The following is an 18,684-nucleotide window of genomic DNA, read 5'->3' as shown; positions in this document are numbered from 1 at the left end:
GTAATAAACAGCTAGTCCCAAAAACAAGCCTGGGCTGCTCGTAACAACCCCACCCAATTTTTAAAACCCCAGTGTGACCCTCCACCACCCCCCACCCCCACCACCCCGATCTGACCCCCTCTCAGTAGTTAGCAGCCAACCAGAGGATCAAAAAGTCTTCGAGACCAGGGTTAGGGTCGAGTTCACAGTTTGACACCTTGAACCCGCACCCGCACACCAACTGATACATGGGACGGTACATTTTAAACAGCCCGTCACCACTACGAAGAGGAGGAAAAAAAAACAGCCTGTTCCAATTTATCAGCATGTCATCACAATACATATGCAAGTCAAAAATAAAAACAATGAAACAACGAAATATTGCTTCAACAAAAAAAAAAAAAAACCCTCCCAAGCCATCTTTGACAGTGAGGTTATCGTCCATCCAATGACTGTCAGCTGCAGCAGCTTTGTACAGGCTTTATGTAAATATATTCATATATTCATTAGACGGCAAGGAGAGATACACATCACATTTTTTGTACAATTATTCAAATCGAGTGATGACATGTGACCTCTTCATCGAAAGTAGTTAAGTACTGTAAAGGTCAGGACCTGTACTCGTTATATAAGTCTAGTCTTCAATGAGTATAGGTCCCTCTCTGCAGGCAGACATAATATGCCCCTCAGACGTGTGCATAAGACTGAAGAAAAGGAAAAAGGAAAAACAAAGACATATGGAAGCTCCACAGACTCAACCAGAAGAAGCTGGAACATGAACCTAAAAATATTTGTTTGTTGAGAGAATTTAAAAGAATTAAAATAAGATTAAGGTTAGCAATGTGGGTCGATTTTTGAGCTCAACATGGTTGGTTTTTTTTGTCTTTTTTCACAGTTCACTGGATCACAGGACGCGACCGAGCTCCTGCTGCAGAAATGGCCATCCTGTAGGGGGATAAACGCTACAGCTGACATGTTCCTCTTCTCTCAAGTCTCTGCGCCTTCACCTAAAGGTGCTTCCTCCTGTGACAGGTATTCACATCCGTGAAAACACAAAACTCTTGTCGCTCTGCTGAATCAGAAGCAGGCAGTTAGCAGGTCTTAGTTATATGTACTGAAAAAAAAGAGAATTATGGCATTTTCTTCACATTTTTGATGATTTTTTTTAAACAAACGTTAAGTTTGATAATTCAACCGAGGTCACATTAAAAAAGTGACGTCATTGAGTCAGAAGTCCCGTCAGTCAGTTTGCCACGGAGTCCTCTTTTTGCTTTAGAGCCCTTTCACCCCTCCACCTGCCCCAGGACTCTCCTGGGAGGGCAGTGGGGGTCCGTGGTTAATCATGGCTTAGCTCTGGGATTAACTCTTTAAACTGGGTGAGAGAGGGTTATTGGGGTGCCCGGCCATGGGGAATCCGCGTGACTAAATGTGTCGATGTGTGTACTTATATGTTAGTGTGCGTGTGCGAGGGTGAAGTAACACCAGAGGACAATCCAGGGGAGGGAAAGCACAAAAATAAACCACAAACAAACAGCAGTATTTTCTTCCCCGTAAGTGATATGATGGCTTCTAACAGAAGTATGCACACAAATTCTAAGTGTCAAAAACTGTGTATATGTTTGTGTTTGTGACTGAACATGTGCTTGTGTGTTTGTCTTTATGAAGACTTGACATTTGGCAATTAAATCTTGCCACGAAGGCTTTTCCTTCCTTCTGGTTTTATTTTTGTGTGATATTTAGAAGCACTGGCAGAGAACACCAGCAATCCTCCTGATGCAGGTTGCCAGATGGTGATGGTGCCTGTTGAATGACCAGGTCTCCTTTTTGCAGGGTTGCCGTGTTCGGTGAAGGATGACCATTTAAAAAGAAAAAACAGCCCGCAGTGCAGAGGCGGGCCAGGGTAAATCCTTCAGTGGTGAGTTTCCATGTTGAAGTGATGCTAAGTAAATCCTTCGGTACCAAGTTGCCAGGTTGGAGGAGAGATGGATGAATGTCTAGGGTGATTACAGAGTACCCGTGCAGCTGGTTGAACCAAACATCCTGGCTTTTAGAAATTAAACTCCTTCGTTTGCATGTTGGAAGCTGGATCAAAGTTGAAGGTCCCCCCTTGAGTAGTGTCGGGGTTAAAGCCGGGATCTTCGTCAATCTGAAAAAGACAGATATTGTGAGATCACAGCAGAGTACGTTGTTGACTGAGCGGGAAAAACGAATGAAAATTCTGACGTGTAATATCACTGCTGAAAACTTACATCATCTCCTGAAAAGTACTGATCAATAATCTCAAAGGCTAGTTTGTAGATGTCTTCGTTTTCATGCTGCTGCAGATTTTCTATCTTCTCCAAACCTGAAAAATCAGAACAAAGACAAATTTAACCTCTCCTTTGTTGTTAACAACATTAAAGGATAACTTTCGTTTTTTACAACCTGGACCTTATTTCTAGCATTAAATACGACCATTTACTCACCCAGACAACGTTGGTGGCATTTGGAGTCGTTTTGAAGAAATTAGCCCCAGTGGAGCGGCGCGTATATCCGTATAATGCGAGTACTCGGGGCATCCATGCGCAGCCTATATATAACGCATAATCTGCGGTTCATATTCCAATATTTTGTTATGATATGCTGGTGCTATTCACCTCTGAGCCGGCGGTCGGCTAGTTTAGCTGTAGTTTGGCACAGCTATGGTTCATTATTGCCTATTCGTAGCCGACCGCTGCAGAGTCAGCCGTGTTGTGGCTGGCTGCTTGCAGCGCCCGGCGTTCGGAAAAGACATCATCCACGTCAGAGGTAGTTGTCTAGAGACGCCAGATATCGATAACATGCCACCATGGGTCGTATTTAATGCTAGAAATAAGGTCCAGGTTGTAAAAAACGAAAGTTATCCTTTAACACTGAGAGCTGGCTACTGCAGTAATTTACAGTTCAACTATAAAAACGTATCAAAAACATGCACTTCTTGGCCAGATATATTGAAAAAAAATGAAATCTGCCAAAAATACTAGTTCTTGGAAAAAAGAGTTGCACTAATTTTCCAAATAAAAAAATACAACAGCTAAAATTTATAAGACTACTAATACAAATGAAGCTGGCATGCACACAAGCAAACCATCAGCCAGATATAGACCTCCACACTCCTCTATGATCTCCGCAATAGTGCTGGCTTCTTCTCCTGCCATGATGAGGATGTTCTTCAGGCCGTCCAGGACAACCTGCACCACCTGGGAGTCCTTCACGGACAGGAGGTTACAGAACGGGGGGGTGACATTCTGCTCCACCAGGAACTCCACCTACACAAACCCACACATACACACCACATCCATACTTGATTACAACATAGGTACATGGTTACAAGTGTGGTAATTTCACACCTTTATATGTAAACAAGTCAGCATCGCCTATTGTCATCCTTCAATAATGGGGACACTTGTGCTTACTGAAAAAAGGTCACTTTTTTTTCTTACTACTGAAATTATGGAAGGCATCTTAAATAAAAACCTTATATTGAATGGAATTCAAAAAATAAAACAAGCTCCAGATTTTTACATCACTGGTCCCAAAGCCCGGCTCACCTGGTCTTTCCTTCCACTGATGGTGAGGTTGCTGATGGCCCATGCTGCCTCCTTCTGAGTGCCAAAGTCACCCTGTAGAGAGACAGGCTGTCACCGAGATGTGCAAATAGCAGGTCTCTTCTACAACAACCCAATGCCAAGGCCCACAGACATACGTAGGCTGCGTTTGCATTCTGTGTTCACTGTTGATTAACGTCCAACATGCTTTTTCAACATTTAGAGTCTCATACCATCTGTTGAGAAAACTCTAGAAATATGAAGAATAGGAAATGTAAAGCTTAAGGAATTTCTTTCCTGTTATCCATCCAGCACAAACCTTAGCCAGTTGGTGAATGATCATAGGAATCAGACCAGCATCAATCACAGCTTGGACCTGCTGCTGGTTCCCAGCTGTAATGTTGGACAGGAACCAGACTGCTTCCTGCAAACAGACCAATCCCAAATGGTCAAAACCGGCACTGTACCTTCCCCGCAGACATGTATTCTTCCAAACCCACAAGGCATTTCTTTTTACATTACTTTTTCCCCACTACTTTACTGTAATCTCATGTGATTAAGTCAGGGAGTCAATACAATAGCAAACCTGCTCCTGATGCATTACACTTCCTGACAGTGACAGATAGCTCTCATGAATATAATGAATGTCACTGTGGTTCACATGGCGCAGACACCCTACTCCTATTTCCACGCCAAGCCTTACAAACCACCAGACGTACAAAATAAAACTGAAAAAAAGAATAAAAACATGATGGTTGAGGTTGGGATACCTTGTTGATCTTTTCTTTAGGGTGTGTGAGCAGGTTGGGGAAGTGTGATAGGACGTCACAGTTGAGCACAACCTGTGTCTGCTCGTCCGTCCCTGTGACAATGTTACCCACTGCCCTCAGAGCTGCCGTCTGCAGTTTGAAGACAAAGAAGGGCAATAAAAAAAAAAGAAATTACTTTGCTTCATTAAGTTATTGAGGAGGAAACTTTGAAATGGTGACATACTATGGATAAAAGTCAAAGGTGAACTGAATCGATAAAACAAAGTCTCACCTGAACTTTGACCTCCTGGTGGCTGAGGAGAGGCACAAGATATGGAACAACTCCAGAATCAATGACCATCTGGATCTGCTCGTTGCCCCCGTCCGTCAGATAGGACAGTGCCCACACTGTGTCAACTAGGATCTAAACAAACAGGACGCATGAAACTTGTGAGACCATGTACATTAATCAAGCTGTTAGAAAAATGGCATGCTGGCAGCACAAACCAAGTGATGTTTCATGACGAGGACAGCCACTCTGTCGCTCTGATACTTACATTTATATCGGTGTGATATATTAGCACACAGAGGGCAGGCAAAATCTGTGGGGAAAGAAAAGTAGGCTGTGAGTGGGTTGGGTGTAGGCAGAGGAATAGATGGATCAAATGAAGGCAAAAACAGGGCAGAGTGAGAAGCAAAAAAAAAAAATCACAAAGAGGAGGAGCTGTCAAACCCAGACTTCAAAATGTCGCCAAAAGAGCTTTGTAGTTAGAAATTCCCCTGGGTGACGAGGCTGATTTGGCTGCTGAAAAGATGCTGCAAAAACTCTGTGTGTGTCGGCCTGCAGTGAAATAGTCGACTGCAACACCTCCATCTGTCTGGCACATGAAAGCCTGCACGTGCATGCATGAACACCCACCTCTTGCACAGTCTCCATGGGCGGTGGCGGATCCTTGTTGCGGCAGAGGTTAACAATGACCCAGGTAACATTTCGGAGAAAGGTGATGGGGATTGATGGGTTGATGAAAGAAAGCAGGGGCTTGACCACACCCAGGGAGATGACATAATCCCTGCACTGAGGACCATCACCTGGGAAGGCAAGGGGCAGAGGTCAACATAACGCAGGTACATCCAAAAAGTATACACACATCTCAGTTAGAGGACTACTACTCACCTATAATGTTTCCTAAAGCCCATACAGCCTGTTCACATACGTTCTGGTGGGCAGAGTTTAGCAGTCGCAGGAACAGGGGCACTGCATCTGGACACATAAACATCAGCGCATCAAAAACTTGCCTAAGGTGTCGGACTCTGCAACTCCAGTAACGAGCTCTGTTGCCTGGTCACACTCAAAGCCAATTAAAATAAATACTAATTCATGGCTGGGTCACAACAGCTGATCTATCTACAAACATTTAATGACTCAAAGAAATGAATCTACTCTGTTCTTCACAGTCAAAGCAGAGGGGAAACCCTCTGCTCACTACTAAAAGATTTCTTTCTTGTACCCAAAGCGAACCATTTTCCAATGAGATCTATTCTATGAGGGGGATGTCAGACAAACAGAAGCTGAAAATATGTCTTTTATTTGAAAGTCTGATAAAGATTTGTCATTTAGACGCAGTTATATATTTCTTTATAAGAAACTGCATACAATTTAGATGACTGAGTATTTAAATAAAGTCATTCAATATCATCATATCACATTTAGGGAAAGTTTTAGTGGAGCATCATCCCTCAGTGCTTCACTAACTTGCACTGTCTCCGCAACAGCTAGCTAATCACATGAATGCTGATCATGGCTTCCACTGTTTCAAAATGTGCACTGTTATCTAATAAAAACATAATCCAAACAAATAATCGGCTGCTTAATTGCGTGAAAAAACGAGAGAATGGGAACGGGAGAATGCAGACAGTACAGAATCAGGGGTCAATTTACCGGATTTAACCACAGCCTGAGTCTGTGCTGATGTGCCAGAGGCAATGTTGGTCAGAGCCCAAGCTGCCTCAAACTGAAGAGAGGGGCTGTAGGACAAAGAAAACAAAACCAGTAAGAAAAAAAAAAAACAAGTAGAAGACATAAAGAATGCTCATTAGTGGGACAGAAAAGGGGGGATTAATCATAATGACAAATATTGATGTGAACACTTCCAGAACTCACAGCTACTACTTCATGTTTTCCAAGGCTCATTTTTGTATTTTCCCCAAAACACCTAATGCAATTGTCTGTTTTTTGGCCTCATACAACAAAAAAAGGGCTTTTTAGAGCAAGCAAACCAATTTTAATCAAAAGCTGGTTACTCATCAGGGGATAGTGGAGTTTTCCATTTTTTTTTTCTTTCCGGCTGCTCCCCATTGGGGGTCATCACAGCGGATCGTGTTTTAACGAGTTTTTCATAATTGGTTACTTAAAAAAAGATTTATATTACTACTACTAATACTACTACTAATAATAATGATAATTATAATGTGACCCCCTGGTGATAACAGACTCTGTGTAGTGGAAAATACATCTGACACCGGATCAGCGGTCTAGACATCATGCTGTTCGGTGAACTGTGCTCAAGAGGGAAGAGTGTCATGAAAGATTTTTTTTTCTTAAATGATGCAACACAAAATATTAAGAACTCACACGTTTCAAGTGATCCTCACACCACCCACCAGCCAAATGCTAGTAAACCATGGCAAAGGGTGGGAAGTCTGTCTGCCCCGCTAAATATTTCATCAGGCAGCCAACGATGATGCAGTTCCTACAAGTTTCTTTGGCTTTAGCTGGGATGTAAAACAGGAAACAGGGTGTGGTGCTTTTTGTGATGTAACCAGTCGCCCTGGTTGCCCGTGGACTGAATAGTTTCATTTTTTGCGGCATCACAGATTTCATTTATCTACTCTTGTTTGTGTAAGATGGTGCTCACTTTCACGTCATTGTGATTCTGTATCTTGTTATATCATTAAGCTGAGCTGACTTGGCTTCCTGCCATGATGCTGTGTCAACATAGTAGACAATTATTTCCTCTTGACAGATGTGCATGGGCTATACTGCACTGCTGCATTATGCACAAACTCAAACATGAAATGTCCAATATGACCTGGTGTTCCATGTTAAAACGATGCTATCCATTGTTGGTTGCCATGGTGAAATTCTTACAACTTCTTCCTCTCAAGTTCTTCCACCCCCAACTATTCATTCTCCCCCCTCAGTGAACACAAGGTCCTGGGAATTGGGGAACTCTGAGGGACAGGAATGCTGTTATATTTGGCTTGGCCTGGACTGCGACGACCAGCCAACTGCCCTGCGCGCCACCACACACTCTCACGTGTGGCCACGGCGGGATGCGCACACTCTCGCGCACACGGAGCCTCGGTTGCGCCAGAGACGTGACACAGCAGCGTAAGTAATCCATCACAGCAGTCCGCAGTCTTGACAAGTAGAACACTCAGTTCATTGCGTCAGAGAAAAATAACAGTGAAGGCAAACACAAACTGTTTTTGGAAGCAGACTTACTTGTCGTCCCTCTCCAGGCATTTGACTAAAATGGGCAGGATCCCAGAATTTATCAAGTCGTCGATGGGAGGGTTTCTGTCGCTTGAGAGCAGTTTTCTGGCAAAGGGCAGGAAAATACATCTCATGAACGTCATACACAAAAACAGCTGGCGTCTGTGTGTGTGCACTCTGCCAGTCCCTCACCTGGCTGCCTGTACAGCACTGAGCTGGATAACTGCATTATCACTGGTAGCGTTCTGCAGTGACAAGGAACAAAGGCCATAATAAACGTTAGCACAGCATAAACAGCCGACAGTTCAGGAGTTACTGACAGTACACTTTAATGGAATGATGTGAACTCTCACCTGTAAGATGGCATGAAGCGTCACATTTTGCTGCACAGAGAGAAACGCAGATGAGTATTAGCACAGTCAGTCATAATTTGCTAGGCATTTCCAACAGCTAACTGTAGAGGCTAAACTGGTGTGCAATCTGTGCAAAACAGTGTATTTCCCTATTGTCTTTAGGTGCAATAGTGTAACAAGTAAACATTTTGTATCTCATGCTGCTCAAATTAATAGCTGATATCTGTAGTATGTAGGGTGTGGGATGGATTCAAATTATGAAAAACATGAGCAGATGTGCGGTTGACTGCTTTAAATTATATTTGAAATACTTTTGCGACATAACAAACTAAAAAAACTTCATACCAAATTAAGCTGACCCTTGATTAACACCACTTTACATAAGATCTATGTATTTATTTAAATGTGCTAAATTGTTTCCAGGTCTATATTAAGACTTTAACAGCTTGCCCACTGCATTGTGGTGTCTGACATGAAAATTAGTAATGCAGAATATGCAAAATGCTTGCGGGCTTTCAACCGAAATGGATAGAGGAAATTACAACGAGCTGCACCCTCTCTTTTCCCTGAGTCATGTCTAGGCTGTTGACTCTGAACTCAACACTTTAACAAACAATGAAAGCATTAACTGCTTTCAATCACAGCTCCCATGACACTATGATAGTGTGTCTGTGCCTAAGACACAGAACTAACATAAAGAGATAACAAGAACATTGACTGAAACAGCATGGATGTGTGGCGCCGCACAGTCACCCAGTTTTTTATCAGTACTCTACATTTCTTTTCTCACCAATGCTGCCGTGGGCCACAAATTCAGACTGGATCTTCAATTTGTGACAAAAATTACTCTGCAGGCTATTCCTCACAATTTCATTAATCTACTCAAACCATGTCATCAGAGGTTAGTGGCTTTGGAGATATTCTGGACAGCATATTACTACACTCAGCCCACATACAGCATATTACATTAGGAAAAAAAAATCTATGTACTCTAGCTGTAACTTTACCTTATTACTATTATTCAGTGGGGCTTTTCCCATCTTATATTATGCATACCTTTACTGCATTTCTACTCTTATTTTCTTCTCAGTGTTAACCACTGTTATACAGTGGGTCTTGCTCTCCACCTTATTTCTACATTGATTCTTTGTCCATTTTTATTGTGAAGCTGCATTTGTTGTAAGAAAGATTCAAAATAAATAACATTTATCATGATCATTATCATCATCATTTCACTAGAGCAGGAGAATTAGAGGGTCAATTCACACAAATTGCAAAATGTACAATTTTATCTGCTATAGTTTCACGATATCAGAGATTTCTGGTGCGAACCCAAGTCAGTGGAGGTCGACTGGATTTTATTTGTGGTGCTCACAGCAAGGACAAATAACCCACAGCACATGCCATCCACAAACGAAATTCCATTCACCTTAACTGTATTTGGGTAGTAGCAGACGTTTCAGCAGCAGATACTACAAAACTGACATCTGCATGGACAGACACAAGGCAAAAGAAAATCACCAAACTGGCCACTGAATAAATGCTATGGAGCCACCAAACAAATCCAATAATCATCCTCTGCAGGTGGAGTTTACCCAGTTACCACACAATTGTAGATGTTCAAATTTCCATTTCTTTGAACACTTTAGAAACCCTACTAAATCTGAACATCTACAATTCCATGACACCTGGGAAAACTCCACCTTCTGAGGAAGAGTGGAAGCGTGATGCGATTGAAAGCTCCAGAACAGCTACTAAAAGATGCTGTGGTTGTTGTTGTTGTTGTTGTTAGCTGCTCTTTCTGAGATCAGAAACAAACTTTCAATCTCAGCGAAGGAGAATTTGGGTGAACTGACCCTCTGAAGTTTGAAAATAGAAGTGCTGCTAACATAAAACAATCCTAACATGACAATGCATTATATTTAATTTGCACTGTAAATGCTTTTATTTTGGAGGAAAGATCCCAGTAAAAACATAATTTTCCCCACTGACACAACTTAATCTAACTGAAGCTGTTCTGCGACTGTTTCTAGTGTGTATAACACACAGTTTGAAATGATTTTGCCCTCTTGATTTTACCCCTTCTGGCCCATTATCTGGACAGTCCACTCTCACTGCAGCTCTCTCACCGAAGCACATACCCACACACCCACACTTACTCCTTTGAAGTCTGAGTCGACGTCAGAGTCCTCCAGACTCTCCTCCTGCGGGACATTTCTCTTCTTCAGTAGATGTTCGTCTCGTTTGTTCTGACAAGAGGGGGGGAAAAAAGGACAGAACTAGCAATGAGGGGAGGAGATGAAAGTGTTCATTAATGCATTCATGAATTCTTAAAGCAACAGTGAATTGAGGCCTACCTCAAAAATAGTTTCTCTCTTTCCCAAACTTTTATTTTCAGTATAGTCTATGTGTTAGAAATTCCACTCCAAGTGGCTAAGGGAGAGCACTCTGTCTGCAGGCTGGTCCACAAAGCAAACACACACACTCATCTCTGTAGGACACTGAACCTTAACCCTCAACATACTCTGCAAACCCCCCCGGAAGCACTTTTTCATTCAGCGTGGAAATACATAGACACACAAGTATATACCGAGAGGCAGAAAGACCCACACATCCCATCAATTTACAGGGCATGTGAGTCAGTGGTAGGAGGAGATTCCCTTGGCCTACATTTCTGTGCATCATGCTGATGTGCGTCACTGATGACTAATCAGCGAGCGCAGTGCTTCTTGCTGCTCTGATCCAGCTAAATGGAATGTGCTAGACTTGAGAACACCTCAGCACTCCACAGCAGTGACGTTCTATGTTTCAACATCCCTGGCTGTGCCAGTGTTCTCCAAGCGGCTGCTGATGGCTGTGCTGCCCTAAATGTCTGTAAACCAGTTTTCAGACTTTCTCTGGAAGCACAACACACAAAGTGTCCCGATTTGTTTATCAGAAGAACCAGTTCAGCTGGCCCCATACCAAGTCATGCCTTTGCAAAGGAGTATGTCCATCATCTACACGTTCTTTTCCAAATATGTTGTTTGCATGCTGTGATTTTCTTGACAGTTTCAATTTTCTACAATGCCAGGCTGTTAAAAAACGCATCTTTACAGAGCAAAGCTGTGGAAAATGTTCATTTCGGTTCGTATTGTTTCATGTCTGGCACCTGGTTCCTAGAAACAGAGGGTACCTTCCTCTTCCACTACCTACACATGCCTTTTGCTATTCCAGGAGACAAAGATGAACAACTACAAAAGAGATCATTCAGCTCAACAAATGGCAATAAGATTCAAGTGGACATTAATGCTTTTTAGACTAGAGGAACACCACTACTCAATCTGGATTTTGTAGTGGATGTAACCCTGATTTTAGTTGTCTGTCGACACAAAAAAATCTTCCATTAAGGAAAAAAGTGATAGGTGGTAAACAGAAACAAAGAGCTCTTAACACAGCGAAGATGTGACTGAACTATCTGTTACAAACCCAAACCAGCCGACAACTGTGTGTGAAAATGAAAACAATCGCAGACCCATCAGCGACTTAAAAAGGTGCATGACAGAACTAATTTTGCAGTACAAAAATAGCACACAAAGACAACACAACACTTAAAAGCTATTTAAACTCATCTGTATTCAAATCCTTAAGACCCATAATTTCAAATTTGCTTGAGACAGTGTGGCTTATTCCATTAATTTCAATACATGAGAGACAACTGCAGCCCACAACTAAAATCCAGGTATCCAGGTAAGTCTGATCTTGAAGATTTGCATATTCTACATAGTCCTTGGCATCCCCTGCTACAAAAACAATGTTCATGTTTTAACAGGTTTTAACATAGTTCAGCAACTCCAGAGTATGTTTAGAAAGGTAAACAGATCAGGGCCCTCTGCAGGGTCCAGGCATGGTTATATCAGAATACAAATCAAGTGGAAATAACACCAACAGAAACTCAAGAGGATTCATCACTAGATGCAAAACCCCTTGCGGGCCTCGAGTAGAAAAAAGGCAGGTTACAGTTAGCTTCTTTAAAGGTGGAATATGTGAATTGGCTATTTGTCGAATTCTTACTCCAAACAAATAGGTGGCTGCATATCACCAGAGTACCTGCTGACTGCTGCTAGCTGTAGCTGCCGTTAGCTAGTTAGCTCAGTGAGATTGTGCGGCTGGTGTCTATCAGCTAAATCAGGCTGGGAGCTCAGAGCGGCGGGAGAAGGTTGCCATGTTTACACCTTTGAGTGTTTGATAACAGGCAACACAGCACAGAGGTGATTTACAGTCGCTCTGACCAGCACCCTGACTCAGGGTTAAGGGTTTATTTCAACCCAACAAGAGTTATCGGTAGTTGGAACAGAGGAAAGACAGACCGAGATGGCTTTGTTGAGTCTTATTTTGTTTCTGTCCAGTTTGAATGAAGTGTGTTTTACGATGAGTTAACTCGGCAATTAAGCTAATCTTAGTTCAGTAAAAGAGCAGCAGCGGATATCTCTAACACAATATACAGACAGCTTTGACAGCGATGTGCATGATCATTCGACTAGTACAAACATTGCTACCCTCACTAGTCGGCACCAGAACTACTAGCTGGTTAGACTAATTATTACATTGGAAACCACTCACAGTGATCATGGTAACAGTGATCAACTACTGATGGATTAAAAAGCTGGGGACAGAATTGTTCCTACACAAAAGCTGTTTAAATAATTCAAATGGCTCTTATATATACGCACAGATTTCAAACAACGCTTAACTTTATAGATTCAATTGACTGTTGAGTGTAAGTTTAAACTACCATTTAAACAGACAAGACCACTTTGGAAATACGAGAGAAGGAAGAAGAATGTTCAATGAAGAGGTGAAGTGCCATTGTCATAATTTCATATATAGTAATAACACTGACAAAAAGCATGAGTTCATTCATTCAATCTATAATGGAGCCATGAAAGCAGAGAGAAATGGTGCCAGCTGGACTGGATCGCCAGTCAACCTTCATTTTCCCAGGAGATCAAACCCACTCGCAGGCAAAACTGAATAGAGAAAGCAAGACTTTCAGGGAACCAGTCTAAACACTGATGGAGTCATTATTTTAGAGCGATTATATTGTGCGATCAACGTTTGCTTCATGATACACTGAAGCAAAAAAACTTCTGTCTACTGTTAGTTTAAACATCAGGGAAATTAGTCGGTGACATAACATCAAAGATGTTATTTTTCTGTTGATAGTTTTAGTTATCTTTTTAATGTTTTAAACTATTTTTTTTTCAGATTGCACCATATTTAAATGTTATTGAAAGATGCAAGTAAAGTCCACCATACCAGAATGATGGAAGGAATTCCGTGTTGACAAAAAAGTGGTTCAGGGTGCAACGCTGTGAAACTCGTGTTAATGCATTGGCATGTATGTCTGCCAGTTGCTCACTCGTGTTCACTGATGAGGCCACTGATGACGGAAGCGAGAAGATGAATACAAACATCATGTCTGTTCAGATCAAACTGAAAGCGTTAAATCTCTTTGGACAATGTCATCATAAAGCAGCAGCAGCACAATTCAAAACACATATCAAAGCAGCCCCTGAACTGCCATCCATCATCAATGCATGGGTTGCAGTAAATGAAGATCAGGGTAAAGGTCCGCTCCTTGTAATGTCTATGGGTCATAGACTTAGAGTTGATTACAAAGAATATGCATTCAAAGCTTACCATGACAATTCCAACATTACTCAGTTGAAAGTTGGCATTCTAAACCAATTGTACTCCTCGTTTCATTTTAAGCTCATGGCCTAGAATAAGACCAAAACAAAATGTGACAGTTGTGACATGCACAAACTGCACATTGTAAAGTGCCTGTTGAAAGTATATTCCCCCTTTGTGGGTATTTGAAGCCGACAATACAGACAGACAATAGCACCACATCAAGAACAGGAAATTCAATTTTCTTTTTAATTTGGAACAGTGTGAACGAAGCAAATAAACAAACAAAAAACACGATAGGCTGATCCTGTTCCAACTTTTGGCAACACAATCGGCCAAACTGAATACATGCAAAGAAGAATACCATAGTCAATTCTACTGTTAACCTGTAAATTCTTTAAACAGACACTTTTTTCTCTGTGACGAAGAATTCCAATAAATAATCTATTTTATTGCAAAATACAATAAAACAACTGCAGATAGCATCACAATTTCTCAGAAATTGTGCAGTAAGATAAGCCATTTTTAGGGTCTGCAAAAGGAAATGCCTGAAACAGATCTACAGCATACAGCCTATTGTGTGGTGACAGCATCAGCTGTGGCTTCTCTAGCAAATACGGATATACTAAATATTTCCATTTACAACCGCAATGCAATTTAAGTTTAAAAAGTGAGTTTCAAACTTAGTCAACTGTAGTTAACTCATCTTTATTTTCTCTATTTGTCAAAGGACAAAATTAAGCTCGACTGCTGTGTGGATACTATGCTGTCTGGATAGCAACACATGTAACTATCACTGCATATCCTACTTGAAATGCTTGAGAGTTCTTGCTGTCAAAAAAGGATCAACAAAGTCTACTAATAAACACTGCATCATTTATAGAAGGACAGCTAGCTGTCGAGCAAAAATGACCAACAGCTGGCAGATGCAGGTCCAATTACCATCCAATCCAGACAGTTGGCCAAAAAAAGTTCCATTTCCACCATTAAAGTCAAGAAAATGTACAAAATCAAGCAACAGCAATCCATCAAGGCTCAACAGATGCATGTTTTTGAGGGTGACTGTTTGAAGGTACCTTGAATATTGATGGACAAACCAAATAGATATTTGGGGTTGCAATGAATAAGTATGACAGGAGAGGAAATTACACCGGTGGGCTCAAAACAGAACTCACAAAATAGTAGAGTATAGCAGGAAACCAGAAATACATGGCTTGCAACAGTTCTCATGACAAATGCTTAGTCAGTTGCAAGAGAGTGTAATAGTAGGTGATGAATAATGTTTTGAGTCCACCGGGCACGAGTACATCACATTCTAGCTGGGACATTGTTTTGTTCTGTTCTCCACACGGCTTCATACCCCACCGGGAGCGTTTCAGAAGCGGAGCGTTTTGCCTACCCCATTGCTGTTTCTGTCATTTTTCCTTGACTTCTTTCGTTTTTACCACAGGCAAGTAGGCTATGTAGTTTAATGATTTCTTTTTCATTGTTTTGATGTGATATATGAATGCAAACTAACCAGACGCCATTTCTGTGTCTGACTTCCTACCTAGCTCGATCTGCTCCGTGCAGCTTGACGCGGCTTCTGTCAAAAATAGACTAGCTGCAGAGCCGCTTCTGAAATGCTCTGTGGCGCTTCTGGTGGAATCACAAGGACTGTCCAGAACGGCCAAAATCGGCTATGCCTCAGCCAGGGGCACAGCCTAGTTGTGCCCCGTGGAATCAAGCAGTAAGGTTTTGTTAAAATGTGAGCCAGCTCACATTGGCCTTGAGCACTATTTCTGATATTAATGAAGAATTAAATGATTAGTGTTGCTAGTCCCTGCCTGAATTTCCTCAATGCGTCCACCTCCGCTGGTCTGGAATTTGAGATTCACAATAAACGTCTGGTGTTTGAGCGTGTAGACAGATGGCCAAATCTTTTCTCACCTTTCTCAACTCAACCGTCACCTCATTTCGATGTCTTCTCATAGTCTGTAACAGAGAAACAAAGAGAAAAGACAGTAAATGATAAAGCATTTGTTTTGAGAAACTCAACAATTTACTGCTGTGGAAAATATAGATCGTAGACTTTCACATGGATAACAAAATGACGTAATATATGACAAAATACCATGAGCAAAAAACACTGAATTGTATTGTATTCCATTATATAAGATTGCACCACATTAATAAACTATTTCAATGTAGGATCTTATAGCCATTTAAAATGAAAAAACTTTTAACATCAATGGGCAAGTAGATGTCTTTTCTCAATTTAGGCATAAGTCAGTGACTGAATCCTAAAATCAGAAACCATCGCCAACATAATTGAAGGTGAGAGACAACTCAAAAGTAGCACAAGTGAGGAAAGACAGTAACAAATTGCTGTATTTGTGTGTCTGTTAGGTTTCCAGTTCATCATGAACAGTTTGAGATGGACTAAGATCTTGTGACTGTTTGAAGAGGTTCATGTTGCTTTCCTAAATAGCCTCTTGCGTAATCTGGGACAGTCATAACTCAGGAGGCTGCAGAGCAGAGAGGTGTCTCCCAGCCACTGCAAAACAACAATAATGCTACTATACTGACCTCCCCACCAAAAAATGTCCCCTTTCAGACAGCAGGACATCCAGTCCAGTTGTCCAGTGTGACTGCCAGAAAAATAAATGCAAACCAGTACACTTAAATTGGCACAATTTGCCTACTTCCATTGGTTGCTGTACTCAAAATATGACCTGTTCCTGAAACAAATATATGCCTACAGAGACAAATTTGCTGTAGCCCATACAGGCACCACAATTAATACTTGAAACAACAAAAACTTTGGGAAACCTGCAATTCTGCAAGGCAAGAAACATATAATAGTCCAGGATAAAAAATGCTTGACTAAACGATAAGCACATTCAATTAGATACCCAGGAAAACAAAGGAGGAACTTATGACCTGCAGCATGCTGGACTTTACTGCTCGGCAATCCAAAGCAATTCCTAACGATGTCACTAATGAAGAGCAATCTGTTATGCCTGACCTAAATAAATAAAACCCAAACTGGCCTTTTTTTTTCCTGCAGTTGTCTGAGTCATCCATTTATGAACACTCAAATTCATGGAGAGGCTCTTAAGGGGACCCAGGTCAGACATCCAAGATGCCTGAAATAGCATCAGGAATGCACTTGGCAAAGTCTGTCAGTCATAGTAGCCATGTGCTTGTCACACTGACTCGAAGTTTCAAAACAACCACCTATGGGGCTTCAATCAGTGCTTATAGCCAGTTGATGGGGAAACTTCATGGATGTTGAGGGGCTGTTTTCAGACATACTTTTGTTTGCATCTTTGCTGGCAAACCCTTAAACTGAGAGAGCTGCGTTTTGATAAATCACATATGTATAATGTATAGAACATAAGACTTGATAATCTGACACAATTCCTTTCATCCAGCAATGTTAGCTTCTCCTATCTTGGCAGGTCTGATCACAGCCTTTGCCAAATGGTTTGGTCATCATGTCAATGAGCATTACAGACAAATGCTGTCACACAGTTTTATTATTAGACTTGTTAGTTGAATGATGCTGCAATACCGAGCGTGGATTTGCCAGCAGGGCACATAGTATACCGGTGGTGGTTTCTAGAATATATGACTTGACTGTAAAGCCACCACAAGTAACGTTATCCTTCATATTTACGTTACTATATCAACGTCTATTTAGAAAAATGTCTAACCACTAAGAAATGTGAGAGATAATGTTACAGCGTTAGACTAAGTTAGAATAAATAACCTGGTACTGCTAGCTCAGTGTTATCCTAATCCTAACATGCCAATATCTAACCCCAATCGTACAGTAAAATTATTACTTAAAGTTGTCTTACTTAGCAATAACGTTACATTTGCCGGATTTCACATCAAAGTAATTAAGTCGTGAAAGTAAGGTCATCGTACCATTACAATTCGCCGAAGTGTTTAGTGGCTTAGCTAGCAGCTCGGTTTAGCAGGCTCACCTGGCATTACGTGCTAGCTATTTGCTTGACAACGCTAGCAAGCTAACAAGGAGGGGCAATGTTTGGTTAGGGTGGATGTGGACCAACCATGTAATTCAAAGTAAACCGACGTTTTACTAATAATGACAAATGTATGTGACGTTGGCAAATTAGCATTGTTGTTACTTATGGTCGGCTGGCTGCAAAGCAGAGCAAATGTCAAGTTTCGGGTGCCGGCCAGGCCCAGCCTCGCTTGCGACCGGTGTCCATCCAAGCTAGTTAACGTTAGCTGGTAGTGACAGCTACACCGCCTGCCCTTAACTATTTCCAGCGGTCCAGCTGTGATGTTGCTTACTCCCTACAAACAGTAGCTACCGAATACGGGTAGGCCACTGGTATTAATGGATATATGGATAAAACGAATCACAATCGCTTTATTCCGGGAGAAATGTACCATTATCAAGATAGGCCAATAAGCACTTCAGATGGCGAACTCTTCACGATAGCTTACATTAGCCAGCTAGCTCGCTGGCAGCTGCAGCCGGGGCCAGGCTCCCCAATGAGGCCCCAAGACTGTCGTTTTCTGCGTTAAACTATTTCGATTCGTGTTATTTACACTCGCATTTGTATGTCAGCTCACCTCGACATCACGTCCCTTATTCTTAAAGCTCTTGATGCGGTGGTTTTCCAAGCCGGCGTTTTCTGCCATGGCTGTACGGGGTTTTGCTATTACTCCGGCTTTCGGGATCTCCTCCGTGTAAGACGAGGCAGGCACGGCAGCTCCTGTGCTGCTGCTGGTTCCAGAGAGGGGGAGGAGGAGGACGTAACACAACGCAAAGCGAGGGGAGGAGTTAATGCATACCTCCTTCATGGGATGTCCTGGTTTCCACGGCTTCCTCGACGCAGTAATAATAA

General features: G+C 41.8%; 1 protein-coding gene across 1 annotated transcript; it reads right to left on the bottom strand.

Moving 5' to 3' along the window:
- Window positions 1-371: 371 nt before the first annotated feature.
- On the bottom strand, window positions 372-18,559 carry kpna3 (karyopherin alpha 3 (importin alpha 4)). The gene is made up of 17 exons (XM_041950284.1): window positions 18,410-18,559; window positions 15,746-15,790; window positions 10,303-10,392; window positions 8,144-8,173; window positions 7,983-8,035; window positions 7,800-7,895; window positions 6,234-6,319; window positions 5,469-5,555; window positions 5,214-5,383; window positions 4,852-4,896; window positions 4,587-4,718; window positions 4,316-4,444; window positions 3,865-3,969; window positions 3,549-3,620; window positions 3,104-3,266; window positions 2,229-2,323; window positions 372-2,125 (listed from the first exon to the last, which is right to left on the bottom strand). The coding sequence occupies exons 1-17, from the start codon at window positions 18,476-18,478 to the stop codon at window positions 2,027-2,029; spliced, it is 1,566 nt and encodes a 521-aa protein (XP_041806218.1). The 5' UTR covers window positions 18,479-18,559; the 3' UTR covers window positions 372-2,026.
- Window positions 18,560-18,684: the final 125 nt, after the last annotated feature.

The sequence above is a fragment of the Chelmon rostratus genome, chromosome 13 (genome assembly GCF_017976325.1).
Source record: "Chelmon rostratus isolate fCheRos1 chromosome 13, fCheRos1.pri, whole genome shotgun sequence".
Lineage (NCBI taxonomy): Eukaryota > Metazoa > Chordata > Actinopteri > Chaetodontiformes > Chaetodontidae > Chelmon > Chelmon rostratus.
This window is presented reverse-complemented; position numbering and strand designations above follow the sequence as displayed.

What these genes read in the sequence shown, in the direction of transcription:
- kpna3 (XM_041950284.1), bottom strand. Translation starts at nt 18,478, where the DNA reads ATGGCAGAAAACGCCGGCTTGGAAAACCACCGCATCAAGAGCTTTAAG. An exon ending in TCAGGCTGTGGTTAAATCCG is followed by an intron (nt 5,556 to 6,233) that starts GTAAATTGACCC and finishes TTATGTGTCCAG; the next exon opens with ATGCAGTGCCCCTGTTCCTG. An exon ending in TCAGTGGAAGGAAAGACCAG is followed by an intron (nt 3,267 to 3,548) that starts GTGAGCCGGGCT and finishes GGGTTTGTGTAG; the next exon opens with GTGGAGTTCCTGGTGGAGCA.